Source organism: Nicotiana tomentosiformis, chromosome 6 (genome assembly GCF_000390325.3).
Source record: "Nicotiana tomentosiformis chromosome 6, ASM39032v3, whole genome shotgun sequence".
Classification (NCBI taxonomy): Eukaryota; Viridiplantae; Streptophyta; class Magnoliopsida; order Solanales; family Solanaceae; genus Nicotiana; species Nicotiana tomentosiformis.
In genome coordinates this window covers 56017020-56042903 of record NC_090817.1, presented here as the reverse complement: position 1 = coordinate 56042903, position 25884 = coordinate 56017020, and the positions used below count along the sequence as shown (strand labels likewise).

The following is a 25884-nucleotide window of genomic DNA, read 5'->3' as shown; positions in this document are numbered from 1 at the left end:
CCTTAGTTTTCTCGATGCCTACTCCGGGTACAGTCAAATACAAATAAACCTAGAGGATCAGGAAAAGACTTCGTTCATCACTAAGTACGGCACCTATTGTTATAATGTAATGTCATTTGGACTAAAAAATGTTGGTGCCACTTATCAACGCTTAGTAAATCGAATGTTCGAAGAACAAATAGGAAAACCAATGGAGGTTTATATTGACGATATGCTAGTTAAGTCTCTACGAGCAGAGGACCATTTGACATATTTGCAGGAGACCTTCGATATACTAAGGAAAAATGTGCATTCGGGGTCGGCTCAGGCAAGTTCCTCGGCTTTATGGTATCAAATCGGGGGATCGAAATCAACCCCGATAAGATCAAGGAAATCGAAGACATCACAGTCATGGACAATGTTAAGGACGTACAAAGATTAACAGGGCGCATAGCTGCCCTAGGCCGATTCATCTCGAGGTATTCAGATAGAAGTCACAGGTTCTTCTCATTGCTCAAAAAGAATAACAATTTTGCATAGACCCCGGAATGCCAACAAGCATTGGAAGAATTAAAGCGGTACCTCTCGAGCCGGCCACTGCTTCATACTCCGAAAGCGGACGAGCAACTCTACTTGTACTTAGCAGTCTCAAAAATCACGGTAAGTGGGGTCCTAGTTCGAGAAGAACAAGGTATGCAATTTTCTGTTTACTATGTTAGTCGAACTTTAGGTGAGGCCGAGACCCGGTACCCACACTTAGAAAAATTATCGTTTTCCCTAATAAGTGCCTCTAGGAAATTAAAACCATATTTTCAGTGTCACCCGATCTGTGTGGTGACTACTTATCCCCTTCGCAATATTTTGCATAAGCCCGAACTTTCAGGCCAATTGGTTAAATGGGCCGTCGAGATCAGTGGGTACAATATCGAGTATCGACCACTAACGGCCATCAAGTCTCAAATCTTAGCGGACTTTGTGGCCGGCTTTATGCCAGCCCTCGAACCCGAGGTCGAAAAGGAACTATTATTAAAGTCGGGTACATCATAGGGGGTGTGGACCCTCTTCACAGACGGCGCTTTGAACATGAAGAGGTACGAGCTGGGCATCGTTTTCAAGCCGCCCACGGGAAATACAATTAGGCAAGCTATCAAAACTTCCAAGTTAACTAACAATGAGTCCGAGTATGAGGCCATGATTGCAGGTCTCGAACTAGCTAAAGGTTTGGGAGCAGAGGTCATCGAGGCCAAATGTGACTCCCTGCTTATGGTAAACCAAGTCAACAGAACCTTCGAGGTTCGAGAAGATCGAATGTAGAGGTACTTGGACAAACTACAGGTGACTCTGCATCAGTTTAAAGAATGGACCCTACAGCATGTGCCTCGAGAACAAAACAGCAAGGTCGATGCCCTTGCAAATTTGGGGTCATCAGTCGAAGACAACGAGATTAGCTCGGGGACTATCGTACAACTTTCAAGGTCAGTAATCGAAGAAGGCCACGCTAAAATCAACTCCACAAGTCTGACCTAAGATTGGAGCAATAAATATATCGAGTACCTAAAGAACGGGAAGCTTCCATCGGATCCTAAGGAATCGAGGACTCTACGTACGAAGGCCGCACGATTCACATTGGCCGAAGATAGAACACTATATAGAAGGATGTTCGATGGACCATTAGCAATATATTTGGGACCAGGAGATACCGACTACGTCCTACGAGAAATTCACGAGGGCACCTGCGGAAATCATTCTGGTGCCGAATCATTGGTTCACAAAGTCATCAGAGCAGGATACTATTGGGCCGATATAGAAAAGGAAACAAAAGAGTTTTTTCGAAAGTGCGACAAATGTCAAAGGTATGCGCCGATGATTCACCAACCCGGAGAGCAACTCCACTCAGTCTTATCCCCATGGCCATTCATGAAATAGGGAATGGATATCGCCGGCCCTCTCTACCATCGGCCCCAGGTAAAGCTAAATTTATTTTGTTTATGACTGACTATTTCTCTAAATGGGTTGAAGCACAGGCTTTTGAGAAAATTAGAGAGAAAGAAGTCATAGACTTCATCTGGGACCACATTATATGCCGATTCGGGATGCCTGCCGAGATCGTATGCGACAATGAAAAGCAATTCGTCGGCAGCAAAGTGACAAAGTTTCTCGAAGATCACAAAATAAAAAGGATCCTGTCGACGCTAAATCTTCCTAGTGGGAACGGACAGGCCGAATCGACAAACAAGACCATCATTCAAAATCTAAAGAAAATATTGAACGACGCTAAGGGAAAATGGAGAGAAATATTTCCCGAAGTCCTTTGGGCGTATCGAACAACGTCAAAATCCAGTACGGGGCCAACACCATTCTCTTTAGTATATGGCGCCGAAGCTCTGATCCCGATTGAAGTCGGGGAACCTAGCGTCAGGTTTCGATATGCAACGGAAGAGTCAAATCACGAGGCTATGAATACAAGCCTAAAATTGCTAAATGAAAAATAGGAAGTCGCCCTCGTTCGAATGGCCGCACAGAAATAACTGATTGAAAGGTACTACAATCGAAGAGCCAATCTTCGACACTTTAAAATCGGGGACTTGGTTCTAAGGAAGGTCACCCTCAATACTCGAGACCCAAATGAAGGAAAACTTGGCTCGAACTGGGAGGGACCGTATCAAGTCCTCGATATCATCGGAAAGGGATCCTACAAACGTGACACGATGAACGGCGAACAATTACCAAACAATTGGAACATATCACTCCTCAAACGATATTACTGCTAAGGTACGACCTTGTTACACTCCATGTTTTAGTACGTGGAAGTACGCCATAAGTAAATAGATATAAGCTCATAAATGAGATGTTACATTTCGCATTTTCGTACGTTAAAGTTTCGTCGTAAATTAATCGACGTAGGTTCGGGAATGGGATTATATTGAGATTATAAGCATTATGCTATTTCAAACAAGTGATGAGTAAATTCGTGAAGGTGAGAGGGTAAGAAAATCGAAGAAAATGAATTTCGTCGAAGTTTGACATTTTGGGATAAAATACGGTCCGAGCTAAAATACCCGATATTTATGGACTAGTACCATACAAGGTACCACATGGCCATAATAGTAAGGTGTATAAAGTATATTAAAAGTAAGTAGTATTTTAAGTAATCTGAGATAATTCTTAATTATATAGATAATTGGGTAATTAGTGATTTTAGTGGAAGACTAACTAATTAATTAGTTTAGTGGATAAGGAATGTCTTTCACGTGGCAGCCCCTTTTTATTTTTTTAGTGACTCTTATGTTATAATGGAAATGTGGCACAATTGAGTAAGATTATAAGGCTTAGTCATTAGTATGTGGGTCCCACTCCATTTAAGGCATAAAACCTCTCTAAGTCATAGAGAGGTCTTATAGCAAAGTGTTAGACAACGTTCAACAAAGATTCAACTAAATTTCATATCATCTTAGCAACGTGAGTTGCTTCAATATTTTCTTCAAAATGTGAGATTGGCACCATAAGAACATATATCAATTTAAAGAGAGATTTGGCATGTTAAAAGAGATACATATATCAATTTCAAATTAGATTTCACGGCGTCTTAAGAACGTGAGATTTGGTAAATTCTAAAGGAGTACAGTGCAATCTTTCTCTAGAATATCATATTGATTTTTCCCTACCTCGATCTGCCGTTACGTGTTTCGTCGCAAAAGACGTGAGTTAGTGGAATTGTCAAGAGAATTGGTCCAGGTATGTTAAGGCTATCCCTTCTTTATTTTTGGCATGATGCAAATAATACAAATGAAACGAGTAAAATACGCAACTTCCATAAATGACTTCATTTATAGAAATACTAGGGGTGTCTATATTCTTGATTCACCATGTGAATTATTATTATATCTTTTGTTCATGGGTCTCAGAAAAATGCGTATTTAATAAAGTTTATCCGACAGGCATATTATTTTTATGACATTCCTAGAAATCTTATTAACGTATTTCTTTTGCATTTCATGTATTTATACATGTACATTGACCCATGACCAAATGGCGTTATATATGCGTATATATATGTATATGGGATATGGGAAAAGGTTACGACGTTATATACGCACCATCACCTGATCAGCTGGTATACATTGATGATTTGCCCACAGTGGCCGAAATGATATGATGGGATGCCCTCAGAGGCTTGATGATGTTATGAATGCATATACCTATGCATGGTATGACAATTATACGCATTGCATGACATTATAAAAAATGAAATGATTCACAGTCCTATGCACACGTACATGTCGAGTCTTTTACTCTATGTTTCTCTCATGTCCATTATTTATTGATTTTCATTCCTTACATACTCGGTAAATTATTTGTACTAACATACCTTTTGCCTAGGGACACTGCATTTCATGCCCGAAGGTCTCGATAGACAGGTCGAGAGTCCTCCAAGTAGGCGATCAGCTCAGTGGAATATGTTGGTGCACTCCATTTGCTCCGGAGTTGCTTGTTTGGTCAGTATGATTTAGATGTGTATTGTTTGGTATGGCGGGGCTCTGTCCCGACCTTTATGACAATTATGTATTCTTAGAGGCTTGTAGACAGATGTCATGTACGTCAAGGATTGTATGGACTTGTCGGCCTATGTTCAGTATACGAGTGGCTATTTTGGTCTTATAGGCCCATATGTCTTATGTATAAGTTGGTATTACATGTTGTATTCTACCTATGTCACGGCAGCCTCTCAGGCTCAGTTATCTATGATAGTATGATACGAAAAGATACGTTACGTTGGTACTCGATTGAGTAAGATACCGGGTGCCCGTCGCGGCCCATCGGTTTGGGTCGTTACAAAAGTGGTATCAGAGTTATTCTGTCCTAGGGAGTCTACAAGCCGTGTCTAGTAGAGTCTTGTGTTATGGGTGTGTTATGCACCGCACTTATAAGATGGAGGCTACAGGGCATTTAGGATAATCACTATTTCTTCTTACTTTAGATCGTGTGATAGAGCCTTGTTGTAAGAACTCAATTTCCTAAACTCTATCTTATTTATAAAACGACGATGCCTACATCCAGAAAGACGATTGGTAAGGGATATAGTTGTGGAAGAATTGAGTTAGAGGAACTCGATTTTTGCATCTTGCTTATGATGGATAAATGTAAGGTCTTCAGCAGATCATGTGTATACTAAGATGTGTAAGCCTCTTGATAAGGAACCTTAAGGCAAGCATATCTAGCCACCCCTATGGTGAAAGGCAATGAGAGATTCAGAAGATAGACATAAGTTTCAGCAAGTAAAAGAAGCAAGATAAAAAAGGGTACGAGCTACCCAACTAATGAAGATTATCGCAGAGGAATATAAGCCTTTTGAGTTACCTTCAACAATAACAGAGGTATGTACAATTGGTCATACCCATCTTATTTATGCCATATGGGGGCTAACAGAAGTAGTATAAGAGAAGGCAAGATATCCGGATCTAACTAGGGTTAGGGTAACCCAAAAATGGTGAATAGATTGTTTGTGTTAGTTGACATTTCCAAAGGATATTGCAAATGTGCTAATAGATCTCCTTGTGAGACGCCCAGATAATGCACTCTAAAATAGTATAACTAGATACGAGTACTACAAATATAGGAACTGGAAGCCTGGAAGGGATAAATATTATCTTAATGTGACTTCCATCCCTAATAAAGAAAGAATGTTAGGCAACCCAAAGAGCCAATGGATGGAGCAAGGGGAGCTAAAAGCAAAAGAATGTCTTAATCGAGTTTTCAGAATAAAGTGATAGACATAAATGTTAGCGGGAAACAAGAAGAGAGTTAATGAAGCATTATGAGTAAGATATGATACATGGATGACAATGGTAGATAACAAATGACAGTATTACAGAGTCTATAGTCAAGGGAAGGGAAAGACGAGAGGTGACAGGTCTTGAGGCAACAAAAGAGTATAGGTCATAAAGTCACATCCTCATTTCAAGAAATAAGTTTGTGACTCCAACGCGACTACCAGAAGGAAAAGTTAGAACCCAGAGTAATAGAAATCAGTATGGACTAGTGAACAAGATAAACTAAACATGAATTAGGGACTGAGTGATTTGATAATAGTCGGCATCGTGGGAGATTCAGAGATTGCGTTCCGGCAATAATAGAATGGACGACAGAAGAATAACCCTTAAAGGTCATTTAGAAAGATGCTTCCCTAAATCACTCAAGGTGAGCAAAGTTAAGCTTAAGGGATTGTATGTACCAGTTACACTAAGTGTCACCCTCACGAGTAAGGAATTTCGGTATCCTTGGTACAGAAGGATCACCACGAGGCGAGTAAGGATCATCGATGATTTGGAAAGATGCCAAAGATGAAAAGGTAAAACATGTATAGGTAAATCGTCGTGGCTCCAACTATTAGTACTCTCCTAAAGGGGGAATATGGAGTGATGTGGCATTAAGTCAGAATTAAGTGGTTCTAGTAACTATGGAATAGTATAGGAAGAATGCGATAAAAATGAGAAAAGGATGGGATTGCACTTATTCAAATCCTATTGATATGCTACCTTTCCAGAACATTATGCAAACATGATTGCAAGATAAGGAAGTAAGGGTTCCTGCCCGAGATGTTATTAATAGATAAGGAGCATGTGCAGGACGTAAGTTAAGACAAAGGAAATGACCCAAGAAAGATTACGCGGAATACTGATATGAGAATGGGCCAACAAGTAGTTAGTAGTTGATTCAGGAAGGGCCTATTTATGGCTAGACAGGAGGATACAGACAAATCAACAGATCGTGCAAGATAAACATAGTAAAACCTAATATATTGAATTCAGCCTCGCAATTATGACATCGTGATCCTTGAGAAATATTCAGATAGGATTTGGGATAGTTAAAGGTACCGCATGAGTGTTACAGAAAAAAAAGAGAGTGGCACTAGGAACACAGTCAAAATATCAGTTCAGAAGCAACCCTACAAGCACAAGGCCGTGGAGGTAAGTAACTATGGATAATTATAGGCGAGGAAGGACATCAAAAATTTTATTGGGTATACGATGTAATAAGCTCGCAGCTTTACAAGAATCAGAGGGTCTTCCCTAAGTACTACAACAAAAGACTAGCTGAGGAAATAAGGAAGAAGGCTTCAACCTAAGCGCAGTGACCTAAAGAGGAAATGGTCTTGTAACAATAGTCTCACAACAATATTGTATGCACCCCATAAGAAAGTGGCACCTATCATGGCTAATGAGCAGGAAATGAAACCAAAAGTAATATTCGAGAGCATATGAGTTGCACAAAATTTCGGCATGCGTGGGAACTAAGATAAGCTAAGTATGCACGCAACAAGTGGCAGAACAACCAGGAGAAGTAATAGCTTACGTTTAAAGAAAGCTGAGAAGGAACAAAAGGAATATGTACCAGTTACACTAAGTGTCACCCTCACGAGTAAGGAATTTCGGTATCCTTGGTACAGAAGGATCACCGCGAGGTGAGTAAGGATCATCGATGATTTGGAAAGATGCCAAAGATGAAAAGGTAAAACATGTATAGGTAGATCGTCGTGGCTCCAACTATTAGTACTCTCCTAAAGGGGGAATATGGAGTGATGTGGCATTAAGTTAGAATTAAGTGGTTCTAGTAACTATGGAATAGTAAAGGAAGAATGCGATAAAAATGAGAAAAGGATGAGATTGCACTTATTCAAATCCTATTGATATGCTACCTTTCTAGAACATTATGCAAACACGATGGCAAGATAAGGAAGTAAGGGTTTCTGCCCGAGATGTTATTGATAGATAAGGAGCATGTGCAGGACGTAAGTTAAGACAAAGGAAATGACCCAAGAAAGATTATGCGGAATACTGATATGAGAATGGGCCAACAAGTAGTTAGTAGTTGATACAGGAAGGACCTATTTATGGCTAGACAGGAGGATACAGACAAATCAACAGATCATGCAAGATAAACATAGTAAAACCTAATATAGTGAATTCAGCCTCGCAGTTATGACATCGTGATCCTTGAGAAATATTCAGATAGGAGTTGGGGTAGTTAAAGGTACCGCATGAGTGTTACGGAAATAAAAGAGAGTGGCACCGGGAAGACAGTCAAAATATCAGTTCAGAAGCAACCCTACAAGCACAAGGCCGTGGAGGTAAGTAACTACGGATAATTATAGGCGAGGAAGGACATCAACAATTTTATTGGTTATACGATGTAATAAGCTCGCAACTTTACAAGAATCAGAGGGTCTTCCCTAAGTACTACAATAAAAGACTAGCTAAGGAAATAAGGAAGAAGGCTTCAACCTAAGTGTAGTGACCTAAGGAGGAAACGGTCTTGTAACAATAGTCTCACAACAATATTGTATGCACCCCATAAGAAAGTGGCACCTATCATGGCTAATGAGCAGGAAATGAAACCAAAAGTAATATTCGAGAGCATATGAGTTGCACAAAATTTCGGCATGCGTGGGAACTAAGATAAGCTAAGTATGCACGCACCAAGTGGCAGAACAACCAGGAGAAGTAATAGCTTACGTTTAAAGAAAGCTGAGAAGGAACAAAAGGAATATGTACCAGTTACACTAAGTGTCACCCCTACGAGTAAGGAATTTCGGTATCCTTGGTACAGAAGGATCACCGTGAGGCAAGTAAGGATCATCGATGATTTAGAAAGATGCCAAAGATGAAAAGGTAAAACATGTATAGGTAGATCGTCGTGGCTCCAACTATTAGTACTCTCCTAAAGGGGGAATATGGAGTGATGTGGCATTAAGTCAGAATTAAGTGGTTCTAGTAACTATGGAATAGTAAAGGAAGAATGCGATAAAAATGAGAAAAGGATGAGATTGCACTTATTCAAATCCTATTGATATGCTACCTTTCCAGAACATTATGCAAACACGATGGCAAGATAAGGAAGTAAGAGTTCCTTCCCGAGATGTTATTGATAGATAAGGAGCATGTGCAGGATGTAAGTTAAGACAAAGGAAATGACCCAAGAAAGATTACGCGAAATACTGATATGAGAATGGGCCAACAAGAAGTTAGTAGTTGATACAGGAAGGGCCTATTTATGGCTAGACATGAGGATACAGACAAATCAATAGATCGTGCAAGATAAACATAGTAAAACCTAATATAGTGAATTCAGCCTCGTAGTTATGACATTGTGATCCTTGAGAAATATTCAGATAGGAGTTGGGGTAGTTAAAGGTACTGCATGAGTGTTACGGAAATAAAAGAGAGTGGCACTGGGAAGACAGTCAAAATATCAGTTCAGAAGCAACCCTACAAGCACAAGGCCATGGAGGTAAGTAACTACGGATAATTATAGGCGAGGAAGGACATCAAAAAATTTATTGGGTATACGATGTAATAAGCTTGCAGCTTTACAAGAATCAGAGGGTCTTCCCTAAGTACTACAACAAAAGACTAGCTGAGGAAATAAGGAAGAAGGCTTCAACCTAAGCGCAGTGACCTAAAGAGGAAATGGTCTTGTAACAATAGTCTCACAACAATATTGTATGCACCCCATAAGAAAGTGGCACCTATCATGGCTAATGAGCAGGAAATGAAACCAAAAGTAATATTCGAGAGCATATGAGTTGCATAAAATTTCGGCATGAGTGGGAACTAAGATAAGCTAAGTATGCACGCAACAAGTGGCAGAACGACCAGGAGAAGTAATAGCTTACGTTTAAAGAAAGTTGAGAAGGAACAAAAGGAATTATTCGATCAATGATCCAGAGTTAGTTACGTTATGAACGCACTTAAGATTTCAGAGTATTATCCATGCCGCATATATGTTAACAATTATATAGCCGTAGAAGACTCCGGAATAAGTTAAAAGAAAAAAATTGAGTCCAGGTAATAGACAAATGATTGAATTGTTAAATGATGGTATCACGGATATTCCAGAGCGTCCGTGAAAGGCTAAAGTAATAACTAATACCATGAGCCACAGATTGGAAGATAGCTTAAGCCTAAAGGCTGATCAGAAGGAAGAAGAAAGTAAAGAGTTACATCAATGAAGTAAATCAGTAGTCTAATTATTGGACCCAGAAAATTACAGACCTCCTGATTGAGAATATTGCAGGATCACTCTTAATATCAGAGGTAATAGAGAGATAGTACAACAACCATATTCTATAACGGCTCTACAAGAAAGCCAGTTAGAAGAGTACCAGTCTCATAAAAAGTCGTTATGAAGCTCTCACCAGATTGTGAATGCACCAGAGGTGCAAGTATTATAATAAAGCTTCAAGTTGAGGAAGTGAATTATACCTGTGTGGAAGGAAGGTTATGAAAGAGATAGAAGAATGTGAGGCGATATTTTAAGGTAAGTAAGGTAAAGGTGAACAACGTACGAGATATTCAAGTGCAGAAGGTTGTGAATAGTCCATACTTCAGATAGAAGGCTAGAAGCGCTGGGATTCAGTATCCAAGAATGGTATCTGCGTCATCAGTGGCATATCTTCCAGCCTATGGTTTCTAGGTATCGAGAGGTCTAGTTGAGAGAGTAAAAGAAGAGTTAGAGATGATATGATGTCTCGCTTGATGTTCCAGAATAACACAAGGAAATTTATGGTGCAAGCAAGTTGAAGGAAGGCTGTGAGTAGTAGAAATGGATATGTATAGGTCGCAAGCTAAAGTATGGTAGAGCAACAAGGTTTTAGGAAGACATGAGTAAGGATAAGAAAGGGCAAATGTGAAGGTGACGAAAATGGATAAGCCCTCGGGATTAAGCCCGTGAAAACAAGAGAGATGATGGTTTCTCTAAGTTATAGAAAGCTCAGTATAGCCTGAATGAACTCAAAGGAGTCTAAGACTAGTAGCATTTAGAAGAGATGGAATGCTGCCCTGGTAGTAAAATGAGGGTGTGATTGTGATAGATAAATGATGACGTTTGGGCCTTCGATTGAGTAATGACGTGAAGAGGATTTCATGAATTATACGAGATTAAAACACCCATGTAAAGTGAATCACATTGGGATACTATGAAGTACGGTTATGGAAGTATAGTATCACCCCTAGGTGGATCAATCTAATTACTCCAGATGTCCCCGATGAGACGTGAGCCCTAGCGGCAGTGTTATATAAGAGGTCAAGTTATCAGTGGTAGATGATGGATCAACATTAAGGTGAATCAACAATAGATGGATAAAGGTTCAACATTATGAGATGAGACCAGGTCGTCATACTTAAGATGAATAGTAATGAGGAAGCATTAAAGGACTTAGATTTATATATATGGGATAAGAAAAGAGAGTAACCTGGAGTTTGGTAGCAGACCTCAGTAACGACAAATCGAGGTAAGAGTTATGGTATAGTATGACCTACTTAGATGCAGTAAAGTCATGCGGATGGATAACCGGGCCTATGAAATAAGATATAGCAATATTCGTAAGCTCGACAAAGTACCGAGCAAAGAAGTTCAGTATACCTATAGATGCCCAGAGGGATATCTTATTAAGCTTTGTATATGTTTACAAAGTGAGGCCTAGAGATTGGCTAAAAGCTGGAGGAAAAAGGAGAGAAGAGTCGCATAGGCGCACTTACAAAGTAAAAGTCGTACAGGCTGCATGATAGAAGGTAGCAACAGTTAGGAGATTGGAAGGATTTCGACCATAAGTCGTGGTGTGAGAAAGAGGCCTAAGGGGGGAATGCCCTGGCCTTTGAAATTATTCACAGAACAGTTGCCTAGATGGAAAGAAGAGTACTAAAGTATTCGGAAGACATAAGTCATGAAAATGATAAGTACATCAGTCAACATTCGAGGATGAATGTACCAAAGGGGGGAATGATGTTACACCCCATGTTTTAGTACGTGGAAGTACGCCATAAGTAAATTGATATAAGATCGGAAATTAGATGTTACATTCCGCATTTTCGTACGTTAAAGTTTCGTTTTAAATTAATCGACGTAAGTTCGGGAATGGGATTATATTGAGATTATAAGCATTATGCTATTTCAAACAAGTGATGAGTAAATTCGTGAAGGTGAGAGGGTAAGAAAATTGAAGAAAATGAATTTCGTCGAAGTTTGACATTTTGGGATAAAATACGGTCCGAGCTAAAATATTCGATATTTATGGACTAGTACCATACAAGGTACCACATGGCCATAATAGTAAGGTGTATAAAGTGTATTAAAAGTAAGTAGTATTTTAAGTAATCTGAGATAATTCTTAATTATATGGATAATTAGGTAATTAGTAATTTTAGTGGAAGACTAACTAATTAATTAGTTTAGTGGATAAGGAATGTCTTTCACGTGGCAGCCCCTTTTTATTTTTTTAGTGACTCTTATGTTATAATGGAAATGTGGCACAATTGAGTAAGATTATAAGGCTTAGTCATTAGTATGTGAGGCCCACTCCATTTAAGGCATAAAACCTCTCTAAGTCATAGAGAGGTCTTATAGCAAAGTGTTAGACAACGTTCAACAAAGATTCAACCAAATTTCATATAATCTTAGCAACGTGAGTTGCTTCAATATTTTCTTCAAAACGTGAGATTGGCACCTTAAGAACATATATCAATTTAAAGAGAGATTTGGCATGTTAAAAGAGATACATATATAAGTTTCAAACCAGATTTCATGGCGTCTTAAGAACATGAGATTTGACAAATTCTAAGGGAGTACGGTGCAATCTTTCTCCAGAATATCATACGGATTTTTCCCTACCTCGATTTGTCGTTACGTGTTTCGTCGCAAACGACGTGAGTTAGAGGAATTGTCAAGAGAATCGGTCCAGGTATGTTAAGGCTATCCCTTCTTTCTTTTTGGCATGATGCAACTAATACAAATAAAACTAGCAAAATGCACAACTTCCATAAATGATTCCATTCATAGAAATACTAGGGGTTTCTATATTCTTGATTTACCATGTGAATTATTATTATATCTTCTATTCACGGGTTTCAGAAAAATACGTATTTGATAAAGTTTATCCGACAGGCATATTATTTTTATGACATTCCGAGAAATCTTATTAACGTATTTCTTATGCATTTCATGCATTTATACATGTACATTGACCCATGACCAGATGGCGCATATATATATATATATATAAAGGTTACGACGTTATATACGCACCACCACCTGATCAGCTGGTATATGTTGATGATTTGCCCACAGTGGCCGAAATGATATGATGGGATGCCCTCAGAGGCTTGATGATGTTATGAACGCATATACCTATGCATGGTATGACAATTATACGTATATGCATGACATTATAAAAAATGAAATGATTCACAGAGCTATGCAGACGTACATGTCGAGTCGTTTACTCCATGTTTCTCTCATGTCCATTATTTACTTATTTTCATTCCTTACATACTCGATACATTATTTGTATTGACATCCCTTTTACCTGGGGACGCTGCGTTTCATGCCCGCTGGTCTCGATAGACAGGCCGAGACTCCTCCAAGTAGGCGATCAGCTCAACGGAATACGTTGGTGTACTCCATTTGCTCCGGAGTTGCTTTTTTGGTCAGTATGATTTAGATGTGTATTGTTTGATATGGCGGGGCTCTGTCCCGACCTTTATGACAATTATGTATTCTTAGAGGCTTATAGATAGATGTCATGTACGTAAAGGATTATATGGCCTTGTCGGCCTATGTTAAGTGTACGAGTGGTTATTTTGGTCTTATAGGCCCATATGTCTTATGTATAAGTTGGTATTACATGTTGTATTCTACCTATCTCACGGCAGCCTCTGCGGCTCAGTTATCTTTGATAGTATGATACGAAAAGATACGTTATGTTATTACTCGGTTGAGTAAGGTACCGGGTGCCCGTCGCGGCCCATTGATTTGGGTCGTGACAGACCTTCTCCATTTTTGTTTATATTTTATACTAACCATTTTGCAGGTGTTTAATCGAAGACACCAAAGGATTCTTCAAACCCAAAGTCCTTAGGTCTGAAAGCACGCTTTGCACTCTTTTTCCCTTAGATCGGTATTTGCCCCAAATGGGTTTTTCCGGCGAGGTTTTTAACGCGGAAACCATTGTTCGTGCTAACTTAAAGCAATTCAACAGTATCCAAGGCTCCTTTACAATCAACCTCGAATACTGAGGGGCATCACCCTCGGATAGTTACAAGGAAAATACTTTGTGTCGATAGAGTCTCGATAGGTAAAGGACCAAACGGTCAAATGAACCGTGTCTATGTAGATTACTCGAGCCCTAATGGAAAAATATGTACGCATGTATAATCTATTGAAAGAAGTATTTTTCCTTACCAGAGGTTCCATGCCTTAGAGAAATTTATACTTTACAATTTCATACTTATGATCTATTGTGGAAACTTGCTTAAGGGCCGATCACAACTGAAGTTCAAACAATTTACTCTATACTCGGGGACTGCCGTCTAAAAAATCGACATGATCGAATTACTAAACCTCAAAATCATAAGACCTTAAAAGGGCAATCCTCGATTTTATAGGCAACGGCCACGGCCACCCCACTCGGGGACTGACACTTCAAATGAGTTCGAAGTATAGCAGGGAAACAAGCCTAAGGGGCAAATCCCAAACTAAAGGCTACGGCCAAATTAACACGGTTCGGAGACGTTCGAAATCCGTTATAAAATAGGCCTTCAAATATTCACATAAACCGGTTAAAAAAGGCAACCCTCGGCTGAATTAATAAGGGTCTCGATAATATCGACCCTCGAAAAATCCTAAGGGGTATGAAATTGTTAGAACTCCCGGACAATTTTATGCTAAGGCATAACAAAGCAAAGGATTTCGATAACATCAATCCTCGAAAAACCTAATGGGTATAAATTTATCTCTTGCTAAGGCATGACAAATATTTATGATTAATTTTTCAAGCTGAAAAAGGGGAAAAGCCATTCTTTTGAGGCCATATTGGCCTAATTCATGAGCCTAAGGGCCATTTTATTTTTTGAGTTCGAGAAATCGTCCTTACTCAACTAAAACCTAAGGGTCACTCTACTTCGAGTTCGAGCAAGTACTCACTCGATTTTAAAGACTACACTGGTCCAACTTCGGTCTAGTTGCCTAAAGTCCCAAACTTGTGAGCAAAATCTCCAAAAGGCATGAAGGCATGAATGAAATAAAATTTTCACGAGGCAGGAAATAGAATAAAGATAAGTCAAAGAGAAAAATGATCTTTTATATATACGAAAATATTTACAAGGATCGATCAGGGTCCCACACAAAAAATCAAAAAAGAAAAAACCTAAGATTCCTAATTTTCCTCAGGGGCAGCTTCTCCACTATCGAGTTCCTCCCCATTCTCGGACCTGCTCTTGCTGCCATCATCATCATCATCATCGGAAGAGGCCAGCACTCTAGCATCAGCTTCATGCTCTTTAGCCTTTATTATCTCGTCGGTAAGATCGAAACCTTGAGCATGGATCTCCTCGAGGGTTTCCCTCCGAGATTGGCATTTGGCGAGTTCAGCAATCCAATGTGCTCGAGTTTGAGCGATCTCGGCTGCCTCTCTCGCTTGGACATGAGCGGCTTCAGCATCATCCCGGTAGACGACCACGATCGTATCTGCCTCGGCCTTTGCCTTTTCGGTTTCAGATTTGGCCTTTGCAAGTTCGAAAGCCAACCGAGCCTCGAGCTCCTCTATTTTCTTTGCCTGAGCTGAGCTCTTCTCCTTCATACCTCAAAGCTGACTTTCGACCAATGACAATTGGGCTCGAGCAGCCTCTTTTTCAGCAGCAAAGCGGTCCATACTTTCTTTCCACCCCAAGGTCTCCGCCTTCATCATGTTGACCTCCTCGCGGAACTGCTCGATCCTCTCGACCTTCTGCTGCAGCTGTGAGATTGAAATGTTAGCCACCGTTCCCGAATCGAGCCCATGAGCTTTTAAGATTTTCATGTCCTGCTCGATCAGGTCGGTCTGATCTTTGTGAGCCTTGGCCAACTCGGCTCGGAGGTCCTTGATCTCCTATTCTTTTTGCCCACTGAGAAGTTTAAGGGCATTTCTCTCCTCTGTGAACCCTTGGAGGTCGGCCTTACATCGGCTCAGCTCTGCTCGGGACTTTGAAAATGCCTCCTGATGGAGTGCCAAAGCATATACGAAAAAAAGAAAGGAAATTAGACAGGAAGAGAAGAAATAAACTAAGTATGATATCGATGACTCGGAGAGTTTGCCCGAGTCCTTTTCCAAGATCCCCTTGACTCGAGGCGGAATCTCCTCAACCACCACCGACTCAGCGGCCTTTGGGGCCTCGATGGTTTTCTTCACTCGGGCCACCAGTTCCAAGCCATCATCTTCATCTTCTTCTTCTTCTTCCTCCCTTAGCCGTTGAATCACATCCACAGGCAGGGCAACGGTGTCTTTCTTCGGCTTACGAACCAGATTCTTCTTAGCCTTTGGATCCTCGGAGGTTGAGGTCCTTTTCCTCTTCTTATCCTTCGCCAGCTTCGGAACCGGGGTCGAAGTCTCCTCCTCACCAGACGGGGGCCTCATGATCGCATCCTTGCCCAGGCCTGTACACGAGGAAATTGAATAAGTAGAAGAAGGGCATTTTAATCAAATCATCAAATAGACAAAAAGTGGGCTTACCATGATTTTTGGCCTCCCATCGGCCCTTTACTAAATCGCGCCATGAGCGCTCGACGTATGTAGAGGTCGAGGCCAGGTTCTGAACCCAGCTCTCGAGACCAGGAATCGCACAGGGCATCGAAGCGACCGCTACATCATGGAAAAAGACATCAATAAGAAAAGACAAAGGAACAAATAATACATGGAAGCTAACAGTGAGACGGTACTTACGATTCAGGTTCCATTTCTCAGGAAATGGCATCTTCTCGGTTGGGATTATGTTGGACGTCCTCACTCGATTGAACCGAACCATCCAGCCTCGATCCTTGTCCTCGTCTATGCTCGAGAACAACACTTTGGTAGCCCAACATTGGATTTTATTAACCCGCCGCGATAGAGGCGGGGGCTATACAATCTAACAAGGTGATCGAGGGTGAAAGGGAGCCCCTCAACTTTGCTCACGAAGAATCGGTGCAGAATAATAATTCGCCAAAAGGAAGGATGGATTTGGCCTAGGGTTATTTGATATTGACGGCAAAAATCAACGATGATGGGGTCAAGGTGGCCTAGCGTGAAAGGGTAAGTGTAAACACTTAGAAACCCTTCCACATGGGTGGTGATGTCTTCTTCGGGGGTCGGGATCACCACCTTTTTGCCCTCCCAGTTGCAGTCTTTCTTTACCTGCTTAAGGTATTTCTCAGTTATCGAGCATATATACATCGACATTGGCTCGCATCGACCAGGAATCGACGAGGCTTTATCGGTCTTGAAATCGGAGTTTAGCGCGCACCCCCAGGAATGCATTCCTTAAGACGGGGTTCCACTGGCATTTTCCTGCCGGCCGTTTGAGAAGATGAAGGAGCTTCTTTTTGTGGTACCGTTTTCGATGTTTTTGCCATTTTTGTGTAAGTTTGAAGAAAAGGAAGATAATAGGACTTGACATTTGAGAAAGGATTAACAGCAAGACCTGAAAATTTGTAGAAGGGATGAACTTAAGAGATGTAAAACGTTTTGGAGATTAGAAGGAAGTGAAAGTAAAGTTTGAATCAATGAGAAAGGGGTCTATTTATTGGATTCACGACGACAGTTCAAAGGCACTAGTGGCCGAACACCAACTGACACTCATTAATGACTTGGGTAACTGTACCGAAGGGACGTTTCGTCACTCCCGTCGCTTACGTCACGAGGATGACGTCATGACAGGTCGAGGTAGAAAATCAAAGGCTCAATTCGTTTCTTGTCACTTCACTCCAAAAAATGAGGGGACTATCTGTATATGGTTAAAATCGGGCCCATCCGATTTTACTATTTGACCGAGACTGGGAGGTTGCATCGAAGGACGGCCTCGTAACAGAACTGACTAAATCACGAGGATAAGGTACCGAGTTCAAAATCGAGGTATCTGTCGAGATCGAGGCTAGTAGCGATCGAAGCCAAATGAGACAGACATCGAGCAAGATCGAAGATAGCACAATAACATAAAGGCGAGATATCCGTGACTGGTCGAGGATCATGGCGTAAATCTCGGAACGGATCAAATCAGAAACGGTTAATTAGTTAATCATGAGATTTCCTTCTGTAATTAGAATTATACCATAAGTGGAATTCCTCTACTATTTAAAGAGGGATTCTAATCATTTGTAACACACATTGTTCACAGATATCAAAGCAATATAATTCTCTTTTTCGTTTATACTATTGGTCATCAGCTTGTTATATTTTAATTGTTCTTGCATCAACCAGTTCGAGGGTATCCAAACTCGAGGGCTGAGTTCCATTCTAACACTGATTTGCTTTACTTTATAGTTCATTTCTGTTATTAATCTTCATATTTATCAATTGGTATTAAGTGAAATCACATGTCCTTAGAACCACATTATAAGTTTAATTGTTATCAAATTTTAAGGGTAAAGAGAGCCCTTATTGAATAATATATATACCCCTAAGAAGCTTTGATTTAAAATATTACTAGGAGGAGGATAAAGAAGACAATGAGTTGTTCGAAAGAAAAAGGAAACACATCAAAAAAAGAAAAGGGGAAACACATAAGCTTGAGGATTATACCTACTGATGATACTACCAAAGGAGACAAATCGACGGTGAATCTGCTAAAAACTTTGATTTAGAGGTTTGGGCATGAAGGAGGAAAAGAAGAGGAAATATATCGATCAAGTTGAGGATAAATCTGATGTTATACCTACTGATGATACCTTTGTCGGAGACAAACCAACCTAAATCTACTTCAAGCAATGTGACTACCCTGACAAAGGAAAAGGAATTGTTGAGAATTAGATGTTGAAAGCTCTGCTCTAGATTTAACTATATTGCTATTAGTCATTTCTCAAGGAAATTATGCTCTAGATATAACTATAATTTCTCAGGGTTGTAACAAGTCGTTGATACTAATTCTATTAACTCAGACCGAAGGGAAGTGACTCAACTATCTAGAGCTCTCCATACAGTGTCTTTATAAGTGCTAGAATATATAGACTCTTTATCCATTTATCGTTATGTCTCCTTGTCGCTGTCTTTATGTTCTTTTCTGTCAACCTATACCAAACATGCACTTTCAAGCTAAAATAATACAAACTTTATATCTTCTTTGGACTTAGTTCGCCTAAATTCCTTTAGATTTCTACTTCATCATAGTTGACTTAGGAAGAATTGATTAATTTTCAGTGGTATTCCAAAAAATTTCTGACTCTTCTTTTGGTTTCATTCTTCACCGAAAGCGTGCAGTTAATCTATCTCATTTAAAATTGTCATAATACGTCAGTTGAATGTACTATTCAAATAGTAGTTGCAGTTTAAATTATAAATTTGCGTGTGCTAATGGCAGAGAATGGAGAAGGTAAGTTCTAGCAGAAGAAGCATTAAGGATGAACTAGATGCTCACCCTGTCCTTGGGAAGTAGATCAGAGAGAGATTTAATATTTTCTTATCCTGATCAAGAGAGAGAAACGAACATATATGAGATCTCAATTATGTTAGACGAGACCCCAAGAGTGCAAAATTTAGTGTATGCAATTATCCAGATGGTATTTTCAATAGTTCTAGCTTCTTTATAACTTTTGTACGAACTACCTCATCAGGAAATGGTAGTTGATTTCCAGCCAAGTAAATTTTAAAGAATTCATAATGTTGGGCCCGTGCCTCATCTAGTATAGATACACACATAACACAGATTTTATTTATTTATTTATTGGCGAATTAGGAAAAAGAGAGAGGTTGTATTGATAAAATTACTTACACTAAGAAGCCCAAGTCTGGAGCTAACATTAAGAATTCGAGCGACAGTGGATGAACAACGAAACATGGGCCAGAGTTCTTCCATGAGTCGTTTGGGCCCATAAAAATTTGTAGATATTACCGTCTCTGCATGTTCCACGGAGTTCTCGTGAATATCGTTAAATGATACAGCTGCATTATTTACCTGAAATAAATAGTATTTAACACTATATCAAAAGTCAATATATATCAACTGGAAACTTCAACAAGATACATTATATTTATCTAAGTGAGATTGTTTATTCTTCTCCTTTCCTGAATTATTGGATGTTCATCGATCATTTTCGAAGTAGTAAAATGAAATATTAGTTATTTAACTAACATTAGCTTAATCTCTAGGTTATATTGGTGCATGTGACATTTCACTTTCAAAAGCAAGGATTTAGTAACTGATGCCAAGATTCTACATCATTCACCCTATGAGATGGGACATTACTTGAAGGCATGTATGAAAAGGAAAAAAAAAGAAGAAGAGAAAGTAAACAAAAGAAAAAGGGAAAACCAAATATATCTATCATCTGCAATGCGCCCCGCACTCACATTAATAAAAATGTCCACCATGTGCGGATTCACGTCTTACAAATCTAACCATGTGCCTAGTGGGCTGGGTTAATTCATTCGCATCCCCATATGACTAATAAATTATGAAAGAAAAGAACATTTCTTCACAAATATCTGCAAATATTTATTATATATTCTAGTCAACAAATAGCAGCAGTTATCATTATTTACTCCCTTTTCAATCTTGAATATTTGGCCAAAATTTTGCTAACATTATGAATTTATATAAACGATAACTAATGACATTTATCGAGTTCATTAAACTTATGAATCCCAAAGTTCATGTGTAACAAAACAGATATATAGGTATTTCACCTTATAAATATATGCCACCAAAAATTTATTTGGATAAAATTGATGGGTAACTCACAGGCCACAGCCTGTCTCGGTTTCTTTTCCTTAAAATTGATGGTGATATGTTATTGAGTTTGAGTACTCTGACTCTGACCACAGAAGAGTTTCTCATACGGTCAAACACTCAAACTTTGCATTATCATCTATCCGTTCCGCTTTGACAAGTGAATAGTCCAAAAGGCAAACGTATAATAAACCTTCGATCGCCACTCATTCTTTTATAAACTGGTTGTCTTGTAAGGCAAAGATTGGTCTACTTTTCATCATGCAGTTTTAGGCTTCTTTTGGATTTTCTTTTGGGTGTGATTTTGAAACAACTTCTTTGAAATAGAATAACCATCAAGTTAAGTTGTATACGATTTTAAATTTGTTTTTGGAATATCAGTCATGAATTTGGTTTCTTAGAATTAGTATAACTTTTTTACTTTCGTTTTTGATTTCCTAAAAAATAAACAATTTAATTTCACCTTATTTATACTAACTACATATTAGTTCTTATTCTCTCATTTCATTTTATATGCCACTCCTTTTTATAAGTTCAATAAAAAAAATTGACATATTTGTATATTTAAAAAATTTCAATTTTAACATTCCGAGTTTGCCATGATTGATGTATAGTGTATTCTAATAGCAATTTATATGCAAATATTAAGACCTGCCCAGTAGATGCTTAGGTATTTTGAAATGCTATATATTTATTTTATATTTGTGGAGATTTATTAAGCTATCCAACCTTATAAAATGGAAGGAAAGGAACAATTGTTTTATTCACGACTTATAAAACACACACCACCATAATTTCTTCTTAGTGTGGTACTGACTTTGGATAAATCAAAGTGAATACTGAAGAACATTAAATACTTTTGTCTATTACAAAAATCAAGAAACATGCCGTGACCTCACGAAACTTAAAACTTGTGTTTATATATGGTTCAACTTCTGTTTCTGTTTGTCATTATTCTATTAGACCGAGTTGTAGGTTCTTTAATAACCTTTTTTGGTGCATAACCGGAAAAGAAGTAACTTTTCAGATATGTAGAATCAAATTGTAAATATGAACTAACTTGAGTATTTGGCCATAGCCCTCAAAGTTCTAGTATCTCTACTTCCCATGGACTTGATCCTAATGGGACATCCTTGAACGATTCTTGTTATGCTACTTAGTGATATAACATCCCTTTTAACCCAAAATAAAATCTTTTAAAGTGGATGGTCTTGAATTATTCAGCTTTTCTCATGGATAGAATTTTAATTTTAATAAATACTGTCCTCGCTTACCCTATGGGAAACACTATTAACTTTTGACCTTAAAGTTCTGTTTATGGTCCAAACAGCAGTAAAAAATAAAACACTACTTCCAAAAACTGTCACATTTTTGTAATTTTCTTAAGTTACTCTGCGTGAAAGAAACCTTATTTGCCAAAAACAACAGGTAACTACCAATTACTAACCATCGATAGTAAAGACGCGCACAATAGACTAAATTCTTTTGATAGAAAACGGTTTAAATAAATTAAATTTGTTATAGTAATACTTTATTTGTCATAATCGTTCGCCATTGATATATTAATTGAGTGAAAGCACTCAAAATCTAATGACTTATATATTAACTTCAGTTTTCAAAAGATGCCAAAGAAAAAGACAATAGGACAGCAATGATATTTAACTACTTAAAACTAATGTGAAATATAAAAAGAAAAAAGAAAAAATTAGAATACAGATGAAATAAAGAAGTTTTTGAAACTCACCAATATATCTAAGCCAGTGAAATTCTTGGCAAACCATGAAGCAAATGTTTTAATGGAGGAAGTATCTGACACATCAAGCTGGTGATAATAGATAGATAGGCCTAATTTCCTTAGAGACTCAACTGCCTCCATTCCTCTTGTATTGTCTCTTGCAGTTAAAACCACTGTTAATCCCAATTCTGCCATTCTTTTTACTAAGGCAAAACCTATGCCCTTGTTTGATCCTGTCACTATTGCCACTGTCTCTTTCGACCACCATCTACATTTTTCACAAACAAAACTCAATAGATATATTTCTTACACTCATACATTTATCTAAAGAAAAAAAAAGGAAGAAACATCTCTTATATATTAATGGAAAAGTTAGATGTTGAAACGTAGTTATATATGTGTAACGATAAATTATTTAGATTGGAGTAGATATTTGGAACAAGCAATGAATGTTTTTACCTGGATTTAAGAAGGGTGGAACATGAAGAAGATAGTTCTGATTGTCTTGATGCCATTGCAGTGCAAGGGGGAGAAGAAGAGAGAATAACTCTATATGTATATATAGGTAAAAGGGAGCATGCATAGATTCTTTATTTTATTTTAGTTTATTTATTTATTTTTTGAATTGCACACAGCGTGGTATGAGTAAACAAATACACGAGGATGATAAATATTTAAAGGGAAAAGGGGCAAATTAGTATATTGTTCATCTACCTCCGTTGTACTATCGGGACATATCTACCCTTATAGTTAGCCAAACTTTTTAAAAGTACCCTTCACCTAATACCCTTCACCTAACGGAAAGGCACCAAATTAATAAAATAATCATTTAAAAAAATTCATTACCTATACCCGTTAAACCCATCATTTAAAAATTCAAAACCGAAATTTATGCGACGTCTTAATATATTTTATTTATTTAGAGAGAGACCGAGAATGATGGTGAAGTAGAATTAGTAAGAACCTATATTTTTGATTATTAGTTGTTCATGGTGGCATTAGGATGTCATGTTATCACTTTTGATTATTTTTTGTGTGTGATTATAATATGGCATCTCTTTGTCTAATGTAATACACACTTGACAGTTGGTTTGTGTGTTGGTAACAACTGATATATACTTTAATAATACTTGTGTTTGGTTAATACATGAAGTTAGTGTACTTAGATTGTTAAGTTGCTTTCCAACTTATTGGTATGCTTTCTTTTTTTTCTTGATGAACTTCGTAGACTGTAGCTTGATATTAAATTGAATCTCCTCTAATTATTTTTAAATTTTTGTTCATTATAAGTTCAGTTGTTACTAAGAATTATGAGTATCACATCCCATAGTTTGAAATCTAACTTTAGGCGTGATTTGGCGATAATTACTTGTTGCCCAAATGCTTAAAGTATAATAAGAAAATTGTGGTGCGTGAATACTCATCAACAAAGGCTCACTGTTGGAGGAAGAAATACTTCGGTTGCTGCCTTAAGACTTCAGAAATGTTAACCTAATAAGATGCTATAAAGATTCTAAGTCATGTTAGAAAGAAAATCATGATGAATACTCGGTACAGTTCGACATGGTAGAAAAAAGAGAGAGAGAAGCTAGAAGAAAAAAAATGGAAAAGGTTGAATATAATAAACATACAATAAGGAAATTAAAAGAATCGGGACTCAATATATAAATGAATATATAGTTGTCAGTATTTTTATATCTTTCACTTCTTGAGTTCAACAAGTAACTACGAAGCAGATGACTAATATGTGAGGAAGAAGTGCAGCAAATGAAAAAAGTTTAACGGGTTATTAATGAGTTTTTAAAAAAATATTTTTTTTTAATTTGGTGGCTTTCCGGTAGGTGAAGGGTATTTTTAAAAAGTTTGGCTAACGATAAAAATAGATATATCTCGATAGTATAACAGAGGATATATGTGAATAATATACCAAAGTAAAGAAATATATTTGACCATTTTCCAAATTTAAAAGTATGTAATACTTGAAAGTTGCACTATGGTCCAAATTCTTAGAGGTTAGGCAAATTAATGACTTCTAGACTACATGTGCATCACTGTTCACAGCCTTCCCACGGTATTACTAAATGCACGAAAATAGAAACTTTTCTACTCATGTCACAAATTAAAGTAACTGCTCCTTGCATCATTTCCCGGGAAAGATACCCTCCGTTATATTTTCGTTTCAATTTACGTTGAACTCATTTGACTGAACATGAAATTTAAAAAAAGAGAGAAGACTTTTGAACTTGTGGTGTAAAATAAAGCACATATATTTTATGTGGCTATAAATCATTGATAAAGGTAAATTGTTTTCAAATAGAAAAATATGTCATTCTTTTTTGTACGAATTAAAAAAGAAATAGGTTCTCATAAATTAAAACGGATGGAGTAAATCATTTATTTCTCTTTTATGCTTTCAATTATTTTCTTGTCCTTTTTAGCTATATATTGTCATGATCAACTCCACTGTCAAATCAACCGATAACAGTTTGTCTTATACTCTCTAAGTAAGCCCCTTTTGAGGTTTTGAAGTGATTACAAAGTTGGTTATAATACAATAACTTGTAACAGAATTTGTCTTAAGGGTACAGTCGTTTTCGGTCTTTTATTCACTCCATCCTTTTCATATGACATACTAGGCTAAACGGAGTTTACGCGTGTGAAACCAGTGATGCTTAAAATAAATGTTTAAGTGGTGGATGAAAGTTAGTTTAACAAAGAAACATTAGATCAAAGTAAAATTAAGAGTTTAAACTGAATAATTTAAATTCCTGAACGTCCTAAAATAAATAGAGAGATTGTGACGATCCGATAGGTCATTTTGAATACTAACCTTAATTTAAGTGTTTCGAGATCTCCAACAACTTCATTTATTATTAATTGCGTGCATGATAAATGTGGATTTTAACCATTTATTAGCACCTTCTTGTTTTAGTTTTAGTTCGAAAGTAGTAATTTTTATTTTCAAATCTAATAAAATTGTTTGAATTACATGCATGTTGGAGGATTGGAGCTTAATGAAGAAATCTAACTCAAAAATGAGTATTCCATCTCAACAAGGCAAAAAGGAGAAATGCAAGCAGAAGTGCGGTCCGCAGAAGTAATTCTGCGACCACAGATAATTATGCGGTCCGCAGAAGATCCCTTGAAGCCTCACAGGATTTTAGCAGAAGCGTGGTCCGCACACCAAATTGTGCGACCGCAAAAGTTGGTCGTACTGACAAAGTTTGATAAGTTTAGAGAAGGTGCAGAAGGCCAAGTGTGAAGCCTCTTGAAATTGTGGTCCGCAACCAAATTGTGCGGTCGCAGAAGTTGAAGTGCAGCCGCAGAGACAATTATGCGGCCGCAGATTTCCTCTTAATGCAAGAGCAGAAGAAAAGTGGGGTCCGCACATGGAACTGTACGGCCGCAGAACCTCTCGAAGGGTATTTCTGCCAGCGAAATTTT

At 38.1% G+C, this 25884-nt stretch overlaps 1 protein-coding gene and 1 long non-coding RNA gene across 2 annotated transcripts in view; both read right to left on the bottom strand.

The window, feature by feature from the left end:
• The window catches only part of LOC104106235 ((+)-neomenthol dehydrogenase), a 46142-nt gene extending 23059 nt beyond the window's left edge, over positions 1–23083 (bottom strand). Inside the window, exons 1-3 of the mRNA XM_009614733.4 lie at positions 22900–23083; positions 22450–22708; positions 19749–19931 (exon numbers count right to left, since the gene is read on the bottom strand). Of these exons, the coding sequence (XP_009613028.1) occupies positions 19749–19931; positions 22450–22708; positions 22900–22955 (498 nt within the window). The 5' untranslated portion in view covers positions 22956–23083. The remainder of the gene's footprint in view (positions 1–19748; positions 19932–22449; positions 22709–22899) is intronic.
• Positions 20523–21192, bottom strand: LOC117279190 (uncharacterized). Its single transcript, XR_004509608.2, has 2 exons — positions 20899–21192; positions 20523–20739 (listed from the first exon to the last, which is right to left on the bottom strand). It is a non-coding gene; the product is annotated as an uncharacterized lncRNA (long non-coding RNA).
• Positions 23084–25884: the final 2801 nt, after the last annotated feature.